The sequence below is a fragment of the Pelophylax lessonae genome (assembly GCF_965119305.1).
Source record: "Pelophylax lessonae genome assembly, chromosome: 2".
NCBI lineage: Eukaryota > Metazoa > Chordata > Amphibia > Anura > Ranidae > Pelophylax > Pelophylax lessonae.
The window spans coordinates 97773245-97792878 of NC_138769.1; the positions used below are offsets into that span (position 1 = coordinate 97773245).

General features: G+C 43.7%; 1 protein-coding gene across 1 annotated transcript in view; it reads right to left on the reverse strand.

Moving 5' to 3' along the window:
• URB1 (URB1 ribosome biogenesis homolog) overlaps window positions 1-19634 on the reverse strand; it is a 163688-nt gene continuing 144054 nt past the window's right edge. Inside the window, exons 36-39 of the mRNA XM_082246095.1 lie at window positions 17668-17865; window positions 14211-14452; window positions 5560-6177; window positions 1-502 (exon numbers count right to left, since the gene is read on the reverse strand). Coding sequence (XP_082102221.1) covers window positions 285-502; window positions 5560-6177; window positions 14211-14452; window positions 17668-17865 — 1276 coding nt within the window. The 3' untranslated portion in view covers window positions 1-284. The remainder of the gene's footprint in view (window positions 503-5559; window positions 6178-14210; window positions 14453-17667; window positions 17866-19634) is intronic.

The following is a 19634-nucleotide window of genomic DNA, read 5'->3' on the forward strand; positions in this document are numbered from 1 at the left end:
CCAATTCGTCTGAGTACCTGAAGCATTATACTTAACCAATCAGTTGTCCAACTAATGTAATCCTACATGTTGTTACCCATCATTGGCTGCTATGTAAATTGGGATTCTGAATTTAAATCGTGGTGAAAAACTTAGAATTATCAAAAAGTGAAGGCACAGACCCAAGCCCAATACCCTTGTCACAAGCTCCCAGAGCCATACAGGATCAGGCCGTGGAATTCTGGGTAAACCTCTGAGGTTTACAATACACAAGGTCTGCAGTCAAGGATGGCACAAAACAGACATCAACTCTTAGGAACAGCAGCAGAAATGTCTCTACAGAGGGACACCATGGCCTCCTGGTCCTTCTTCCTCTTCTTCCGGGGGGTCTTTTCTTTTGAGCTTGAACTGTCCATGCCAGCTCCTTCACAAACCATTTTCACATAAGTGTTAAACATAACAGGTGATTCTGCACCCAGCCACATATCGCCGATGTAGATCGATGCCAAGAAACTGGCGGCAGCTGTAGGAGGAATAATGAGATATCAGATTAATAAAAAAAAAAACGCTAGAAATGTACAATCTGTTTTATTTGGTTTATATATAACTTTCATCAACATGGCATGACAGCCCCTTCATCAAAAAACAAATAGGCTGGCAGAGGTCTCAATGTGTTCTTTTTATATATTGGACTTTTCTAAGACCTATACAGTCATTTGAAAATGTCCGGATACTGCTGCTCTAATTACATAAATCTACACAATACCACATAGATCTGTCAATTTAAATGCTTTACTGATTTTTTAAATGAAATAAAAACAAATCGATGTTTTCATGGACATATGTTGAGCAGGCTGCAATTAAAACTGAAAATAAAGTATTGTGATACATAAAGGGATCTGAGCTGCTCAAGGCGTCTGCTTTCATACAGCCATTCATGTAGTGTACCATTCTACAAAACTCGTTCTAAAGTCAGAAGATTTCTTTTACCTTAACCACTTAAGGACCAGGCCTTAAGTGGTTAAGATCAGTATTTTTTGCTAGACAATTACTTAGAACACCCAAACATTATATTATAATATAATTATAAATGATTATTTTTTTTTATATATATATATATATATATATATATATATATATAAGCCAAGAATCTGGAGAATAAAATGCCGGTCGTTACAATATTTTTTTGGCACGTGGTATTTGGACAGCAGTCTTTTCCATGCAATTTTTTGGGAAAAACTACATATCACTGCATTTAAAAAACACTAAACAGTAAAGTTATCCCAATTTTTTTTGTATATTGTGAAAGGTGATGCCACACCGAGTAAATAGATAACTAACATGTTACAATTTAAAATTGCTCACACTCGTGAAATGGCTACAAATTACGGTACTTTAAAATCTTCATAGGCGACGCTTTTAAAAATGTTTTAATGGTTACCAAGTTTAGAGTTACAGAGGAGGTCTTTTTTCTAGAATTATTGCTCTTGCTCTGGCAACCGCAGCGATACCACACATGTGATTTGAACACCGTTTTCATTTGCGGGCGCGACTTACGCATGCGTTTTCTTTCATGCACGAGCTTACGGCGACGATGGTGCTTTCAATTTTTTTTTCTATTTAATTTTCTATTTTTAACACCGTTTAAAAAAAAAAAAAATCTGATCACTTTTATTGCTGTCACAAGCAATGTAAACATCACTCGTGACAGTAATGGGCAATGACTCTTCTATGGAGGGATCAGGGGTCTAAAAGACCCCCAATCCCTCCACTGCACTTCAAAGTATTCAAAATGCCGAAATCTGCATTTTTAAATATGGAAATTAAACTGGCGCCATTGGCAGCCAAGTAAACTGGAAGTGACGTTGTGACATCGCTTCCGGGTTCGAAGCCCGGCGGGATGGGAGACCCGGGCAGAGCCGTGGAAGGTGGTGTCCCCTACCGCTCGCTGGCACAACGGCCTCCTAAAAACCGGTACCGGGGGGGATGCCTGCAACTGCACACATCATCCCGGTACAACCAATTCTGCAAGCTGACATAAAGGAACATAAGTTTGCGGTAAAGGGTTAATGCATTCTAGACATGAAGATAAAAACCTTCTGTGTGATGCAGCAGCAGCCCCCCTTCCCCCTTCATACTTACCTGAGCCCATCTTAATCCAGCAGTTTTGTACAAGAGTCTCGGCTGTCCAGGACTGCTCCGTGTCTGCATGGACACACAGAGCAGCGGCCCAGGCACACCATAGAAAGCTGCTTGCTGGCCCTCAGCGCCAGGGAGGGGCCGGGAGCGCCAGTCAGGGAGCCGAGAAGAGGAGGATCCAGGCTGCCCTGTGCAAAACCAACTGCACAGAGGAGGTAAGTATAACATGTTGTTATTTTTAACCCCCCCAAAAAAACAAGACTTTTATATCACTTCTGTCTGGTAATCTGAGAACATCTTTCTCTTACCTGTTCGTAATGCAGGAAAGGTATTCTCAAACACACTCCCTCCTTGTTTGATGAAGTTCTAAAGTGTCAATACCTTATTAATGCCATCAACCAGTTGACTGGCTATCTGTGGCTTCAGTATTCTGAGTCACAGACTTGGCACAGGCATGAAGCCCATGCCCAGAACACCCTGATTGTCATATTTGTTCCAGGTCAGAGGCTGAAAAAAGTACTGAAGCCGTCAGTATGACAGCCAGACAACTAGCATTTGCAGGTTTTTAAACCAAGCAATGTGCCTACACACAGTGAAGGGGAGTACCATCATTGCTATACAATCCACGCTTTGGGAAAAACTGACATTAAAGGAGAAGTTCTCCTTTTGAACATGTTACACCCATATTTAGGTTGTAACATGTCCCGCAACCCCCCCCCCCCCCACCCTACTGCCTGAGCCAACCTCCCATGACAGTGGGTGGGGGTTCTTCTTCCCCATAGCCGCTGCTACATTTGAAATTGCTGCTGCTGTCATTCATTCACTGGGATCTGTGAATAAATAAACTACAAGTCCCAAGTCACTGCAGCAGAAGGACTTGTAGCTCTCAATAGACTACGAGTGCACCCATCAGCACACTCTTAGTTCATTCACACCCCCTCCAGCTTTCTAACTAACTTAAAGCCTGCACAGAAGTATGGGCAGAACGCTATGGGGAGAGTGTGCTGAGCCTGGCATTGCACCCATGATACACTGATTGTAGGTGCATTACTTTGCAGCCACCCTGTGTTAAAAATAATAAATGCACATTTTCTTTACCTCCAAATTTTTTAGTTTAAGGTCCTTTTACATTGATCAGTTTTTGAAGTGCTTTGTTCAACTTAAAGTGATAATAAAGCTTGGTGTTTTTTTTTTTTTTTAAAACTAACATGTCATACTTACATGCTCTCTGCAGTGGTTTTGCACCGAGCAACTCTGATCCTCTTCTTTTTGGGTATCCCGCAGGTGCTCCCGGCTTCTTCCCCTCGAACACTGCCCCCCAGAGAAAGCCGCTTGCCCTGCTGCTCTATGCGTCCATAAGACACAAAGTCACGGCTTGGTCCCGCCTTCCGCTCTCTCCTCATTGGCTGACTGACTGAATGGTAGCAAATGGGCCCCAGCTTCTGTCTCAGTCAATGAGGAGGGAGAGTGCACATACAGCTGAGGCTATTGTGAACATCGCTGGATCAAAGGGGGCTCAGGGGGATCAAAGGGGGAGCCGCTGAACACAGGTTTTTTTTTACCTTCATGCATGCATGAAGGTAAAAAAACCTTCAACCTTTAGAACCACTTTAAGGTTCCTTTTACACTGATTCACTTTTGATGCCTTCCCCATTGACTTACAATGGAAGGTGCTTTTGAAAAACCACCAAAGAAGCGGCATGCAGGACTTTTTAAAGTGCAGCACACCTACAGTGTGAAGAGTTTCATAGGATTTAAATGGATAGATTTTCCATACATTTTTCTCTCTGTTTAAAAATTGCATCAAAACTCGATTAGTGTTAAAGGGACCCTTCAGGTGAACTCAACTTTTAAAGGAGCTCTCCAGTTTTTTTTTTTAACAATAAATTGCCTAGGCTTTTTAAGAATAAAAAAGCAGCTCCTGCTGCTATGCTCATCTTGTCTCGAGTGTTATCTCCCACAGAAATTCTGCTCCACTGCTGGTCCTCTTCCAAGTTGAATGATGGCCTGTGAGCCATGGACATACACCCTGGAGAGCATCACCACTTCAGCCTGGGCTCACAGTACAACACTAAGGAAAGTGGATATTTCCAAGCTTAACTTACTGACCAGCCTGCGACCAACCAAATTATCCAACAATATTGATAAAAACAGGGGTTTAGTCTGCACACATTTAAAAATCCATGCGTAAGCTACAGAGCCCCATAAAGGCACCCCATTTTCTGTAGTCCTAACTCTAAATTTTAAGAGCCTCCACAGAAGCACATGCATTATAATGGACAGGTAGAGGGCAGGTGAGCCTGGAGGGAGCCCACCCCTCAAAGGCACAGGGGCGCACTGGAAACCCAGCACATAGCACTGTGGCAGCAAAGGTGTCCAGTGCGTTCCCTCACCAGTATTTTAACAATAAAAACAAATGGCCACTGCTCTCACCTACAACTGGCCTTTACAGCAAGGAGCAATGGAAGGATGACGCATGTCAAACAAAACCAATTAAATGTCCAAGCTTAACTTACCGACCAGTCTTAGCTGCCATATTGCTGGGTGTACAGTGCGCTCCTGTGCCTTTAAGGAGGGGTAGGCTCACCTGCCCTCTACCTATCCTTTATAATGCATGTGCTTCCATTGTGGAGGCTCTCAAAATTTACAGTTAGGACTACAGAAAATTAGGTGCTTTGACGGGGCTCTGTAGCTGACGCATGTATTTGCAAATGTATGCAGACTAAACCTCAGTTTTAACGCATATTGTTAGACAGGTCATTCAGATGGTCGCAGGCTGGTCAGTAAGGTAAGCTTGGAAATTTCCTTGGTTTTGTTTGACATGCATTGCCTTTCCATGTGCTTCTTGCTGTAAATGCCAGTTATAGGTGGGGCAGTGGCCATTTGTTTGTACTGTTGGAGTACAGGTGAGGCAACGCACTGACACCTTTGCTGCCATAGTACTATGTGCTTTTAGGAAGGGGTTGGCTCCCTCCAGGCTCACCTGCCCTCTTCTAATGCATGTGCTTCCATTGTGGAGGCCCTCAACATTTAGAGTTAGGACTACAGAAAATTGAGGTGCCGTGACGGGGCTGTAAAGGCAGTGGGGCAGTGGCCACTTGTTTTTACTATGGAAAGTGGCACTGATGTTATGACATCTTCATCTCTTTCTCTGCAATACTGAAGATTGCCTACAGTCAGTGCAGAAAGAAGAGGATGTCATGTGACCTGCCAAATGACCCCATAAAAAAATATATGCATGAAGGAAACAAAAAAAAAAAAATAAAAAAAAAAAACAGATGTGGAAGCTCAAAAAACAGAAGTATTACTTTAAGCAACATGCCAAGGAGTAGGGATCTTGTAACTTACATAGTTAATAGTTCAACCAACATGATAGTAGTAATATATAGTGGTAGATAATAGTTAGCCCCAAATTCTAAAGTAATGCATCCTATTACCTACCTTCCTGCGAGTCATTTGTATGATCATTAGACAGCAAACAGAGATCCTTCACAGCTTGATAAGTGTCCCCACTCATATTTTGAGCCTTAATGAGGTTCATCATGACCTGGTTAGCTATACTTAGCAGTTCATGGCCAGAATCTGGCTCACTGGAGATTCTATAGTACAACTTATAGAGGGTACTTCTCCATACACCATCTTTAAGCAGCTCCTGCACTACCCGGGAATGGGGTGCAATGCAGCCCTTCAGCCAGTGAAGAGAGTGTTTGAGATCATGTGTGTTTAGTACAGCTTCACCTTCCACTTTTATTATCCACTTGGCTACCAGACAGGCAGTAGCGCACACTAGAGCACCGCCATTTGTTCTCTTTTCTGGCTCCTCCTCCTCCTCTGTGGGGGCCCCTTTTGCCTGATCTGGATCTTCTCCTATCTCTTGGGTAGGGTTGGAGGGAAGGTTTGGTAAATTGGGTTTCCAGTGCATCAATATGGATTTCACATGATTCTTGGACTCCTCTAGATGAGACGTTTGCTGCTGTTCCAGGATTTCCGGCTGTGCAGCCTCAATTCTCTTCCTTAGATGCCTAGGGACTGGCTGTCTGAATTTTTCTTTAATGGTACCTGAGAAATAGATTAAAAAAATAATTACTAGCAGCTAACTATTAAAAATGAGTTTTTTCCTCAGTTTACAGTCCTGGTACAATGCCCACAAGCCTTTATGACTTGACCCTACTACCCACAACTTCTCAAGTAACACCCAAATGCAATTGTAACTTAAGTAAGCTAGATTGTGGTGTCACTCAGATCATCACTAAAGAACCAATTACTCTCACGTTCGAATTTCCTTTTCCGTTTCAGTTGCACCCTAAGCTTTTCAATGGCACCTGTTCCAATTGGTGCAACTTAAAGTTGCAACAACTTTGATAAGGAGCCTGCAGTACTTTGGTGTGATTCTGATCCATAGAATGTAAAGTTGGATAAAAATCGCACCAGTCACACTGGAAATCGTGCGACTTTGGAGACACGCTAATGAGAATGAACCCTTTTTTTAATCCTTATGCTACTAGCCTTAGTAACTAGATAGGAAGGTATACTGCATTTACTTGTTTTAAACTTTTTTTTCCCAGTTGCTTCCTGGTTTCTGGTCTAATGATAAATTTCCAACATCCTGTTTTGGCCTTAGACAAAATGGCATCTTGGATCATTCATTGGCAAAGCTTAAATATAGATTGTTGCTGGATTATTAGATTCCATTTTACAGAATGTCCTCTAGGATTGGCCCCAAATTTGAATAATGAAGTTTTAGAAAACAAAGCAAAAATGTCTATTATTATCAGAAAATACAACTAGCACAAGCAGACTCTTAGGGGTCTATTTATCAATGTTTTCACCCAAGATTCACTCATTTTCAGATAAGATTTATGGAATCATCAAAGTTGTGGGAATCTTGAGTAAACGGTACTGTATATCATTATGTAATTTAAGCTAAATTCTAGGCAAACAGGTATATATGCACAAATAAAAAACATTTTACCTGCCAATTGTATTTTTCTCTATCCAGTCCACAGATTTACACAGCTATATCACATTCCACAGTCAGCCTGGCATAGTTAATGCTGATTGAGAGTTTAGTTCCTAAACTATCTTAATCAATATGAACTATTTTTTTATTTTATTTTTAATTTATTTTATATTTCTTCAGTTACTTCCTGGTTTCTGGCCTAGACCAAAATGTCGTTGTACATCCCAGGAGTCTTCAAAGGAGGTGGAGCTTTCAAAGCTAAGCATACCCTCCTGCCCACATGCCTGAGCAAATGGATTCCATGAAGTAAATGCTAGATGAATGATCTGCCCTTACTCAAGATGGCCGTAGCTAAAAGTGCTAGGAAGGGTGTTTTTCAAAGTGATTTCTCAACAACTGTTGTGGAAATTACATATAACATATTTCCTTATTAATACAGTGGCTCACTAATGCATTGTAGACTCCAAGTTCTGGTCAAGAAGCCATATAAGGTCATATGAATAGCTTATTCCTTTCCGATGTTGGCTTGAGGAATGCAGTATGACCAAGCCTACCCTTTCCCCCCTTTAAAGTATTAGTCACTGTCCAAACAGGTTTGATTGGTCATTTAGCCACACAATGGCCTGTATCTACCACAGCCCAAACTGGAATGAGTCAGTCTCACACAGAACATGCATGAAGAAAGTGCTTGATCCTGACTCCCTGTGCCATGTGCATAATAGCAAATGGGACTCCATCGCGAGAAACATCTTTATTTAAGTATTCTTGATATTTCTTTATCTTTATCTGGCAGTCTTGTATTATGTTCCTAATATTGTAATAGTTTTGTATGTACAGATTGCTTTTGTATAGTAAAAGCACATTTATACACTGCAGAGGTCCGAGCTTCCTTGATAATACCACAAAGTAACCTTGCTAGACAGACGCAAGCAAGACAACAATGCATAGAGACATGGATAGATGGGTGACTTTGCTTTAAAGGAGAGGTACAGCCAAAGCTTGTTTGGCTGTACTTCTCCTGTGGATCAGGGGAGTGCAGTTAATTCTGCACTCCTGTGACCCATTTTCAGCAGACTAAAATCACAGAGCCTGCCCAGGCTGGGGCAAGATCAGGAGAACAAAGTCGGGATCTGCCCACAACCCTGGACCGACACCTGACTCAGCAACTCAGCAGGTGGCTGAGAGCCTGAGCTACCCGCTCCTGCCCCCTCCACAGCCCAATACTCCAGTGAGCATGGAGGGGCTTGGCAGAGCAGACAGTGGTCACGGAGCTCTGAGAACCGAGTGATCTGCTGTGTTCCATCGCTCAGTTTTCAGTGTTAGAGCCAGTGGGGAACAGACGCAGCATTAGACGCTGCATCCACCTAGGAAAGTATGATTATAAAAAAAAAAAAAAAAAAGGAAACAAACTTCTCTTTTAAACATGAAAAATGAATTAAATAGCGTTTTCAGTGTGTGGCTCTCAGATACAGCTAAGTTCTGCTTTATGTATAATATTTTTAGCAGCAAACGGTCCCTGAAATCTATATAACAATTTTGGCAACCATGTTAAAAAGGATTAAAAACAAAAGAAGCAATTAGGAAAGCGAAAAGCATGAAAATTCTGTGAAATGTAAAACCGTCTCCAGCAGTGAAAGATTCTGTGACTGATTTACTGAAAATAGAGCCAATCTTTTTTTAGCTAATTATTTATGGCACTTCAGCAGAACATGAAGAAACACATTTAAAGTTTTCTGTTTTTAATTGTTGAATAAATCAATTCAGAAAGAATCTTCAGTGTCACTCCGCATCCTGTTCACAGCACATGTCCCTCCTCATATCGCTAACCATCTAAATTTGGAGCACTAGAGTATAATTACATCTTACATAACAGAACACACAAACTCCTTACTGCTAGCATTGTCCAATTTCAATTCATAAGTAGCAACCATGCTGTACCTCACCCAGAACTCCAGGGACAAGGAACCATTCCAATAATGAGATTACTTTGATGAGACCCAAACCACCCTCCATTAGAAGTTTGTATACGAGAACAGCTCACTGATGGTCTTTAGCAGGAACAATATTATTCAGCTTTAAAGTAGAATTCCAAACTAATCTTACTAGTCCTAAAAATGCACTCTCCCTTCACTCATTACCTATGCTGACTAACCTAAAGATCTGTATATTTACCTATTTTCAGTGCCGATAGCCTGTTCCAGCCAGTGGCAGCTGCAGGGGACAGGAGGGAGCACAGATGAAGGTTGGTCCATTGAAGCCTATGGATAACTTCACAGTTCTCAGGCATTCCCAGCCATTGTCAAGCGCTCTCTCCTCTTCCCTGCAGCAACCGCTGACCTAGGGGATCGTATGACCTGAGCAGGTTAAGAAAAGGTAAGTATATAGTACATCTTTGTCAGACCCCCTTCAGTCAGGGCGGACTTCGTCAAGTGGATCCGCCTGCTCAGTGGGGGATCTCTGCTGATCCCTGCTGAGCAGGCAGATGACAGGCCCATGTTAACACAGCCCGCTCTATGGGACGGTCGGATGGAAACGGACCACCTGCCCATTTACATCCAACTGTCATCCGATCTGCCGGACAGATGGGGAACGGATCCCCATCCATCTGTTTTTAGCAGACAGGGTTTAATGCTGGCAGGTGTCCGATTGGGTCCACCTGAAAGGCTGACAGGAGGTGGACCCAATCAGTCCGTCAGTGTGAAAGGGGCCTTACACAGGTTAGTAAGCTTAGGTCTTATAAGGGGAGAGGAGGCATTTTCATAGTGATTCTAAATGTAAAAATTTAAATAAATACATAAACAACAGACATGTTATACTTACCTGCTCTGTGCAATGATTTTGCACAGAGCAGCCTCAATCCTCCTCTTCTGGGGTCCTCCTCAGGCTGGTGCTCCTGGCTCATTCCTTATGCCGAGTATCCCCACAGCACCCAGCTTGCTAACTCCTGAGCCTGCTCGTTATGTCCATTTGTCTGGCTCGCTGCCCCCCCCCCCCCACGCCCTCCTCACTGGTTGTGATTAACAGCAGTGGAAGTCTAAGGCTCCTGCTGCTGTCCCTGTCCAATGAGGAGGAAGAGAGCTGCTGCTCTCGTGCACATTGCTGGATTGAGATGGGGCATGTCTGCCAGCTGGTCGGGATCCAGAATGAAGCCGCATTCTGCTTCGATCGGGTCTTGGATGTAGTAACCCGGAAGCGACATCACATCACATTTCCGGTTTACTCGGCTGCCAATGGTGCTGATAACTGATATAAAAAAAAAAAAAGACAGTATTCGAAATTGCAGATTTTGGTATTTTGAATACTTTTAAGTGCAAAGGAGATATTTGGGGTCCAAGATCCCTCCATAAAGAGTACATGTCACTGCCTATTACTGTCACAAGGGATGTTTACATTTCTTGTGACAGCAATAAAAGTGATCAGATTTTTTTTTTTTTTAAAAGGAACAGTGAAAAAATAAAATAAAGAAAGAAAGAAACCAAAGAAAAAACGCATACATAACTTGCGCCTGCAAATATTAATTGTTTAAATCACACATGTTAGGTATCGCCGCGATCGTCAGAGCGAGAGCAATAATTTTAACCTCTGCAACTCTAAACTAGTAACCGATAAAGTTTAAAGCGTCGCCTATGGAGATTTTTAGGTACCATAGTTTATCAACAGTCCGCAAACTTGCGAAATTTTAAACCGTAACATATTAGGTAGCTATTTACTCGACGTGACATCATCTTTCACAATTTACAAATAAATTAGGCTATTACTGTTTAGTTTTTTTTTTTAATTCAGTGAAATTTATTTTTTCCAAAACAATTGGGTTTGAAAGATCACTGCGCAAATACCGTATATATATATATATATATATACAGGGTTCATACACATTTTTACCAATAAAATTCCATGACTTTTCCATGACTTCACGTAAATATTCATGACCTAAAGTTTCATGAAATGTCTATGTATACACGTTAAATAAGAAGAAAATCCATGTCACACCCAGCATATTTTTACTAAAATAAATGACAATCTTTGTAGTGTACAGTACCTCTGCAGTTAGGGTTTCGTTTCTGGATACAGCGCAACTCAAAATGGTCCCTTGTTTTACAGTGGATGAGATGGAAGCACCACTGCAGCAGCTCGGAGCGGGTGTCACTTCAGGCGCACGGGTGAAAAAGCTGAGAACTCTGATGTAGGGGGGGACTCTGGTGACCAGAGACCACTTTCCACAGAGTGAATGCACTAAGGAAGGGAGGGGGGGGGTACTGATATAAGGAGGAACCTTTATAACAGTGCCCCCTTACATCAGTGACCCCCCCCCCCCCTCAGACTGGCTGGGCAGCACTGTCACTGACCTCCGTTTAGGTGCACAATGCTCTGGTTTTATCCTGTAGTCTCCTCTCCCTAGTCCACACATGTCTGACTTCTCCTGTGATCCCCATCCCGACCGCACTCCCACTTTTGACTCCTCTCCAGACCCCCTCAGAGACTGCAAACATGATAAAAGACAAGAGATGGTCACAGATTACGGACATGATAGAAGAGATGGTTAGAGGCTGTGGACATGGTACAGGAGATTTTCAAAGGCTGCGGACATGGTACAGGAGATTTTCAAAGGCTGCGGACATGGTTCAGGAGGTGGTCAGAGGCTGCGGACATGGTACAGGAGGTGGTCAGAGGCTGTGGACATGGTACAGGAGGTGGTCAGAAGCTGCGGACATGGTACAGGAGGTGGTCAGAAGCTGTGGACATGGTACAGGAGGTGGTCAGAAGCTGTGGACATGGTACAGGAGGTGGTCAAAGGCTGTGGACATGGTAGAAGAGATGGCCAGAGACTGCGGACATGATACAGGGGATGGTCAGAGACTGCGGACATGGTAGAAGAGATGGTCAGAGACTGCGGACATGGTAGAAGAGATGGTCAGAGACTGCGGACATGGTAGAAGAGATGGTCAGAGACTGCGGACATGGTAGAAGAGATGGTCAGAGACTGCGGACATGGTAGAAGAGATGGTCAGAGACTGCAGACATGGTAGAAGAAATGGTCAGAGACTGCAGACATGGTACAGGGGGTGGTCAGAGACTGCGGACATGGTACAGGGGATGGTCAGAGACTGTGGACATGGTAGAAGAGATGGTCAGAGACTGCGGACATGGTACAGGGGATAGTCAGAGACTGCGGACATGGTACAGGGGATAGTCCGAGACTGCGGACATGGTACACTGAGGGGGAGCCAGACTAAGAGCACGGAGGGGGCTAAGAGCAGGGGGGAGGTAAAGAGCACTGGGGGGGGGGCTAAAAAAGCACTGGGGGGGGCTAAAAAAAAGCACTGGGGGGGCTAAAAAAGCACTGAGGAGGGCCAGCAAAGGAAGTTGTATAGGAGGGGGATGGGGCAGCTGCATATAGATGAATTGAACTTTCCATATTCCTAGTGCAGCTTCTGAGAGGAGGAGTAACAACACTCAGCGAAATGAGGAATATGAAAGTTCAATTCCTCTCTATGCAGCTGTACCATCCCATCCCCCTCCTATCCAGCACACGAGACTCCTCACTGACCTTCCTTCTGCCGTGCCTTCTTCACACAGAGATGCGGCATGGACACCGGCCTGACACCCCGCAGTGATCGCGGCCCCCCCGCCCTGCCCGATGGACACCGGCCTGACACCCCGCAGTGATCGCGGCCCCCCCCGCCCGCCCTGCCCGATGGATACCAGCCTGACACCCCGCAGTGAAAGCGCCCCCCCCCCCCGCCCGCCCCGATGGACACCAGCCTGACACCCCGCAGTGATCGCGCCCCCCCCCCCCGCCCGCCCTGCTCGATGGACACCAGCCTGACACCCCGCAGTGATCGCGGCCCCCCCCCCCCGCCCCCGCCCGCCCTGCACGATGGACACCAGCCTGACACCCCGCAGTGATCGCGGCCCGCCCTGCCCGATGGACACCAGCCTGACACCCCGCAGTGATCGCGGCCCCCCCGCCCCGCAGCTACGTCCCTCAAAGCGGGACAGTAAATGCACAATTTCTCTGTTTCAGTTTCAGCAGATCAATCCGCCGCAGAGTTCCTAGCCTGTCACGGTCTATTCATATTGAAGAGACCAGTGATCAGGCTTCAGCTGTGCAGTGCACTGCGGCTGATTAATCCGCCAAACCCGAAACAGAGAAAATAGTCCACTTACTGTCCCCCGCTCCCACAGAATACAGGGGGCCCAGAGACAAAAATAAATAGTGTCACAACACTTTTCCATTACTTTTCCAAAACTTAGTAATTTTGCCCATTTTCCAGGACTTTTCCAGGATTTTCATGACCGTACGAACCCTGTATATAAATAAATATAATGTTTGGGGTTCTAAATAATTTTAATTATAAAAAAATACTGATTTTATCTTGTAAACAAGTGTCAGAAATAGACTTGGTCCTCAATTGGTTAATGTACCCAGTGCATTAAGTTGAGAAACCTTCTGTGATGCAGGATCCAAACCCCCCACACCCGAGTCCGATCTCAATCCAGGAGAGCAGCCGCTGTCTCGCTCTTCACTGGGCAGATTGATAGCAGTGGGAGTCATTGGCTTCCACCGCTGTCATTCAAATTCTATGATGGGGCAGCAGTGGTGGGGCTGAGCCGACCTGTCTGTGTCTATGAGTGCCCCCATAGAAAGCAGCTTTCCACTGGAGCACTCACCAAAGAGGAGGGGCCAGGAGCACCAGCCAGGGACCACAGCTCTCTGTGCCAAACCATTGCACAGAGCAGGGAAATAGAACATATTCATTATTTTAATTTTAAAAAAAGACGGCATCTTTAATATCGCTTAAAAAAGGCAGTGAGGAGTCAACATATAGCCTCCTCATTGCCTGTCAAATGTCCTCTGAAAAGCAATCCATTGTGGATCATTCATGTACACAAGCCCTAAGGTCTAAGCTGACAGGCTTCAGGCTTGTGATGATGGAATCAGTTTGGCATCAGTCTGAGATGCTTCTGAGATCATTCAGAATTGATGCCACCCCTATTTCCTCACTGAAAACACTCACAGTAGGTTAAACTTAACTTCAACAACTACAACTCTAGCTACAATGTGTCAGTGTGTATAAGCCAGACGAATGAGCAAGGATACCAGGAAGAAATAAAATGGCCAGTCACTTACTTATGATTTCTTTGACTTTGTACTCTTTGGCCAGTGAGCTGATTCTCTCCTGCAGATCAATGTCCTTCTCGATGGAGCTCCACTTGTGCAGTAGAAGCAGAGCATTCTTATCTGAAAACACTTGTTCATTGACCGCAAACCTGCCCATTTCCTTAAAGGCCTCCAACACCCGTGAACGGTACTGCAAAATGGAGCGCAAGGTACAGAAATACTGGTGGAGATGGAGGCCATCTAAATTTGTTCTGTGGTGAAAGAAAAAGAAAATAAATGCTACAGTGTATGCAACAATGCTCCTTGTGCTTCTAATTGAACTCAAATCTAAAACAAGCACATGCAAATGGGGTTCAATGAACAAGAAATGGCCCAATTTCTTTAATGATAACAAGGATACCTCAGGATTTTAAAGGATAAGCTCACCTTTCTTAATATGTTACATGTAACACCCATATTTAAAGTGTAACATGGTGAACATCCTTCCCCTCTATCCTCCGATCCACCTCCTCCTTGTGACAGTAGCAGTTCATAGCGGCTAACGGCTTGTAGTTCTCAATGAACTACGAGGGTGCCGGTGAGCGCTCTTGTAGTCCATTGAGCTTCTGTGACTTCAGTAACTGCCTTCCTGCATTGGAGGTATTGGCTGACAAGTGTACTGATAGTCTGAATTCTGCAAGAGCCTGACATTGCACCCATGATCTGCTGATCACAGGCACAATGCCTTACAGGCTCCCAATAAAAATAAAATAAATGCACATTTTATAGGTGCAAAAAAAATATGCCTTTATTATTTTTTTAAAGGTGACCCTATCCTTTAAAAGCCCAACTTCAGCCAAAACTTTGAAAAAACAAAAAATAAACGAAAACAAAAAAATGCATTGGCTGGAGTCAGGTTTGGACTGAGCAGAAAAACAAAACAAAGTGAACATGCATTATAATAGGATGATATCAACACCTCCAACAGCCCTGTGCTAAATCAATGGTGTGAACACCAAGGTGTTAAATCTAAAATCCTAATAATTTAGGCTTTTCATAACCTAATAAGGCCAGCTCTGGAAGTATGGTGGTGTCCTTGCTTTAGACCATCATAACAATCCCCCTGTGATGCCATTAAATGCATCCTTTTTTCGTGGTGTTAAGAGAATTGCCTTTCCAAACTCAAGGACACATACATATTTCTTCAGCCTCCACCAGTCTAGATAATATCCTATCATATAATTTTCAAACTAAACCAAAGCACCAAACGGGTTATCTACAGGCTTAGTAACTGAGGCTGTAAGAAGAACTACAAGCTGGGAAATATTTGTTAAAGCCATCTGAAGCCATGACACTGCACACCATTGCTACTGAGCATGAAGCCTACTAGAAGCTACAAAGGCTGTTCAAAAACCACCAAGATTGATTGCTCCTTGAGATGCTACATACTGGTTAGGTGTGATAGGCTAAAATGCTGTGAGCAGAGGCAGGAGAAAGGCTGACTTGTTTGGGTTCCCTTTCTCACATAATGCAGCACCACTGTAAAAATGCTGCTGGTGATCAGGTACCTGTGACGGCATGCATCCTATGAGCCTGAAATCTTCAATCCAACAGTTCTTTAAAAGAGAGTTGTAAAGTCAGAAGTTTTTTTATCCTAATGTGTTCTATGCATTAAGATAAAAAGCCTGTGTGTAGAAGCCGTCCCAGCACCCCCTAATACTTACCAGAGCCTCTCTCTATCCAGCGATATCCACGAGTCCCTCATCCATCTGGGACTCTTCTCCTGATTGGCTGAGACACAGTAGCAGTGTCACTGACTCCCACTGCTGTCAATTAAAGTCAGTTAGTCAATCAGAAGAGAGAGAGGGCGGGGCCGAATGGTAGCTCCGTGACTGAATGGATACATGGAGCTGCTGCTCGCCTTGGGTGCCCCTATAGCAAGGGCTGCTGCACTCCTCTTATATGCAACCGTTTCACCAGCATTTTTTGTGTGGGTATGAGAAAGCGATCAACAGTATTGTGAAACGCGTCAACCAATATACCTGTTCCTGTGATGTACTGTTAAGTTTGTTACCTGTGGTGAGGAATAAACACTTCCATGTTTTCATCTAAATCTTGAGTGTGGTCACCTCTTTTTGCTTTGGATGCTCCCATAGCAAGCTGTTTGCTGTGGGGGCACTCAACAGGAGGGAGGGGCCAGAAGAAGTGAAGAGGGACACGAGAAGAGGTGGATCCGGGCTGCTCTGTGCAAAACCAACAGCATAGAGCAGGTAAATTTAATATGTTTGTTATTAAAATAAAATAAAAAATCTGAGACTTTACAATCACTTTAATTAGGGGATTGATCTACAAGTACAGTAGATATCACTTTTAATCTGCAGCAATATAAGGGGGGACATTTGTCCATAAAAAGGCCAAGGAAAGCCATGAATGAGCAGATAAGGTGCAAAAGTTTGCCTTAGGCTCCTTTCACACACTATGTCCGTCAAACGGACTCCGCTTTTCTCAGCGGGGGATCGAGCCACCGATCCCCCGCTGAGCAGAAGGATGACAGCTGTGTCTCCACGCTGTGTGTGGAGACACAGCTGTCAGTTCCCCATGCATCTCTATGGGGGAAATCGGATGGGAACGGACCGTCGGTCCGTTCTCATCCGATCCCGTCCGATCCGATCCGCTGGACGGATGGAAAATAGGGTTTCCATCCGTCCAGATTTGACGGATCGGATCGGGTCGGATGTCAGCGGACATGTCTCCGCTGCCATCCGATGCCCCATAGGAATGCATGGGGGGACCGTTCAGATCCACCAAAAAAACGGACAGGCGGATCTGAACGGTCCGCCTGTGTGAAAGGGGCCTTACACACTAAAGCTGGTCATAGATGGATCAAAATTAGTCCAGTTTAGCAGGGACTACTTCTCTCGAATTAGACTGTTGGAATGCTTTCATCTGATTAGCACCTGCAACCAATTGCCTGCAGCGCTAATCAGTGTATTCTGATGGAGGAGTCCCTGCTGTCAGAATACAACAGAACAGTGGTAGAGGATTCCACCATCCACCTTGCTTGTGTTGAAGAGGGAATCCGATAATTTTATCTCTATCAGCCCACTGGCTCATTTAAAAAAAGGCAATTCATATATGGCCAGCCTAGGATGCCTTCCACCACTGTGTACCTGGCGCCAGTGTTACTTTCTAAATACCCCAGCAATTTAATTAGTGTCAAGAGATTACTCCTCCTCTCTCTTGCTCAAAATAAAACCTTTACTGTGGCTTGCAGAAATCAAGTATTTGAACATTGATCCTAAACTGTGATCTGTAATTGGCTGTAACTGATGACTACACGCTACTGATTGTTACTCCAATGCAAAAAAAAAAAAAAAAAACTAGAGGAAATGAGTTCTGCTCACAGAAAAAATAAAGAAAGGTGGAATTGTCATGCATTGGTCTCAAAAGACATCTCAAAGATGGTCAGAAGCAGAGAACAGCTTACCTGATGTGTCTGAGCAGAACCATGGAAACCCCAAAGATCTCATTCACCAAATGGATGGGAAGGAGCTTTTCATGTACTGCCAGTTCATCCGGTTTCTTCCCTTCTTTTGATTTGGCCTTCTCTTTGTTGCCCAAGTTTGTTATCCATAAATTGGTCACTATTGTTATAACACTTCCCAGTGTTTTATTCTCAACATACCTGGGGAATAAAACGTAGACTTCTTAACCATATTTATTAGGTTCATCATATAGTTACATAGTTACATAGTAGGTGAGGTTTAATAAAGACAATAGTCCATCCAGTTCAACCTGTGTAGGTGTGTGTGACTGTAATCATCTAACATAGCCCTTTATCTCCTGATCCTTGAGATGTAAGTCTAAGAGTCTTTTGAAAGTCACCATACTACCCGCAGAAACCACCTCTTGTGGTAGACAATTCCACAATCTTGTAGCCCTAACAGTAAAGAACCCCCCACGTTGCCTGAGGTTAAAACGCTTCTCCTCTAATCGCATTGTATGTCCTCGAGTCCTCATGCAATTCCTTCGAATGAACAGCTTTTTTTCTAAGCTGAGATCCCCATTCAGATATTTATAAATTGCTATCATGTCCCCTCTCAGACGTCTCTTCTCCAGGGAAAATAAATCGAGCGATTGCAGCCGCTCTTCATAGGTAAGGTCCTCCAATCCCCTAATTAGTTTAGTTGCCCTTCTCATACCCTTACTTTACAGTCACACATGACGATGGGAAATGTGAACGGTGTCAGTCTCATTGTCCCACCATTTATAATATGTTGCGTATGCTTGGAAGCCTTATACTGCTAATCCAACATTCACACAAAGTAATTCTGGGTAAATCTGAAATGTTAAAAGCCGATGAACTAAAGCTAGAGCTTGAAAGTTGGCACTATAATGTACCTTCTATTTTTATGGTTGTAGTAAAGGTAAAGTAAGTCACTGGGGTGCTCCACATGGTTCCTATGCAAATACTAATTTTCAGAATCTCAGCATTTGTACAAGCATAGGCACATGGCAGTGCATAGGACTAGTAATAGGTACTAATGACGGTTTTGTAGGAGGCAAAGGAGAGCATGCCATGTCCATTCTCCCATACTCAAAGTTTGTTTTTAAAGGCATTAATATTATTAGCTATAAAGGTAAAATGGTGCATCCCATGGTGTATGCTGGCCAGCTGCAGCTATAAAGCTGTACTTCAGGCATACAGCTAAATACACAGATGATAAAGAGATAAAGCAGCTGTTTTACCTGCCAAAAGATCTGTACTTCTGTCCATCCATTTCTGAGATTACGCAGCTCTGCCACACAACACAGCCCTCTGTGGCAGGGCAGAGAACCTGATTATTTTATGTTGCAGCTAAGTAACAGGTCTTGTCTCCGCCCCAAGCCTGCAACTGGACAGTTAAAGGACAAGCAGCAGACAGGTAAGCTTATTTGTCACTCTGCTCTCTCTCCTACTATCAACATGTCGTTCCTAGTTGGCTTCACTACAACTGGACAAGCTCCTTGCACTGCTTCTCACTTTCCCAGTCTGTATTCAGCTGTACAAGGTCTGCAAGAGACTAAAGGGTCGTACACAGGATGAGAATGTCAGACCAGTTTTTGCATGCTAGTCTCCATTGTAAAAATGAAGAGGTTACTCAATTTACGTAAATTCTCGTACGAGTGATGTCATGTATTATATTGTATTTTCAGATGAAAACTGTACTGATTAAATGAAAATCGTACAATCTGGCTTTGTACGACAAAAAATTTTGTGTTAGTCCCTTCAGATAATTTCGAAAGAACTGTAGTGATCGGCTCTCAAAAGCGGTGTACTAACAATCAGATTACTGTACGATTGCTTCAAAAGCAGTATTGTTTGTAAGATTTTCTGATCGTGTGTACTAGGCCTAAAACCAGGTCAAACTGAAGCACTTACAGTGTTTGCATTACAAAAAAATACATCTAATT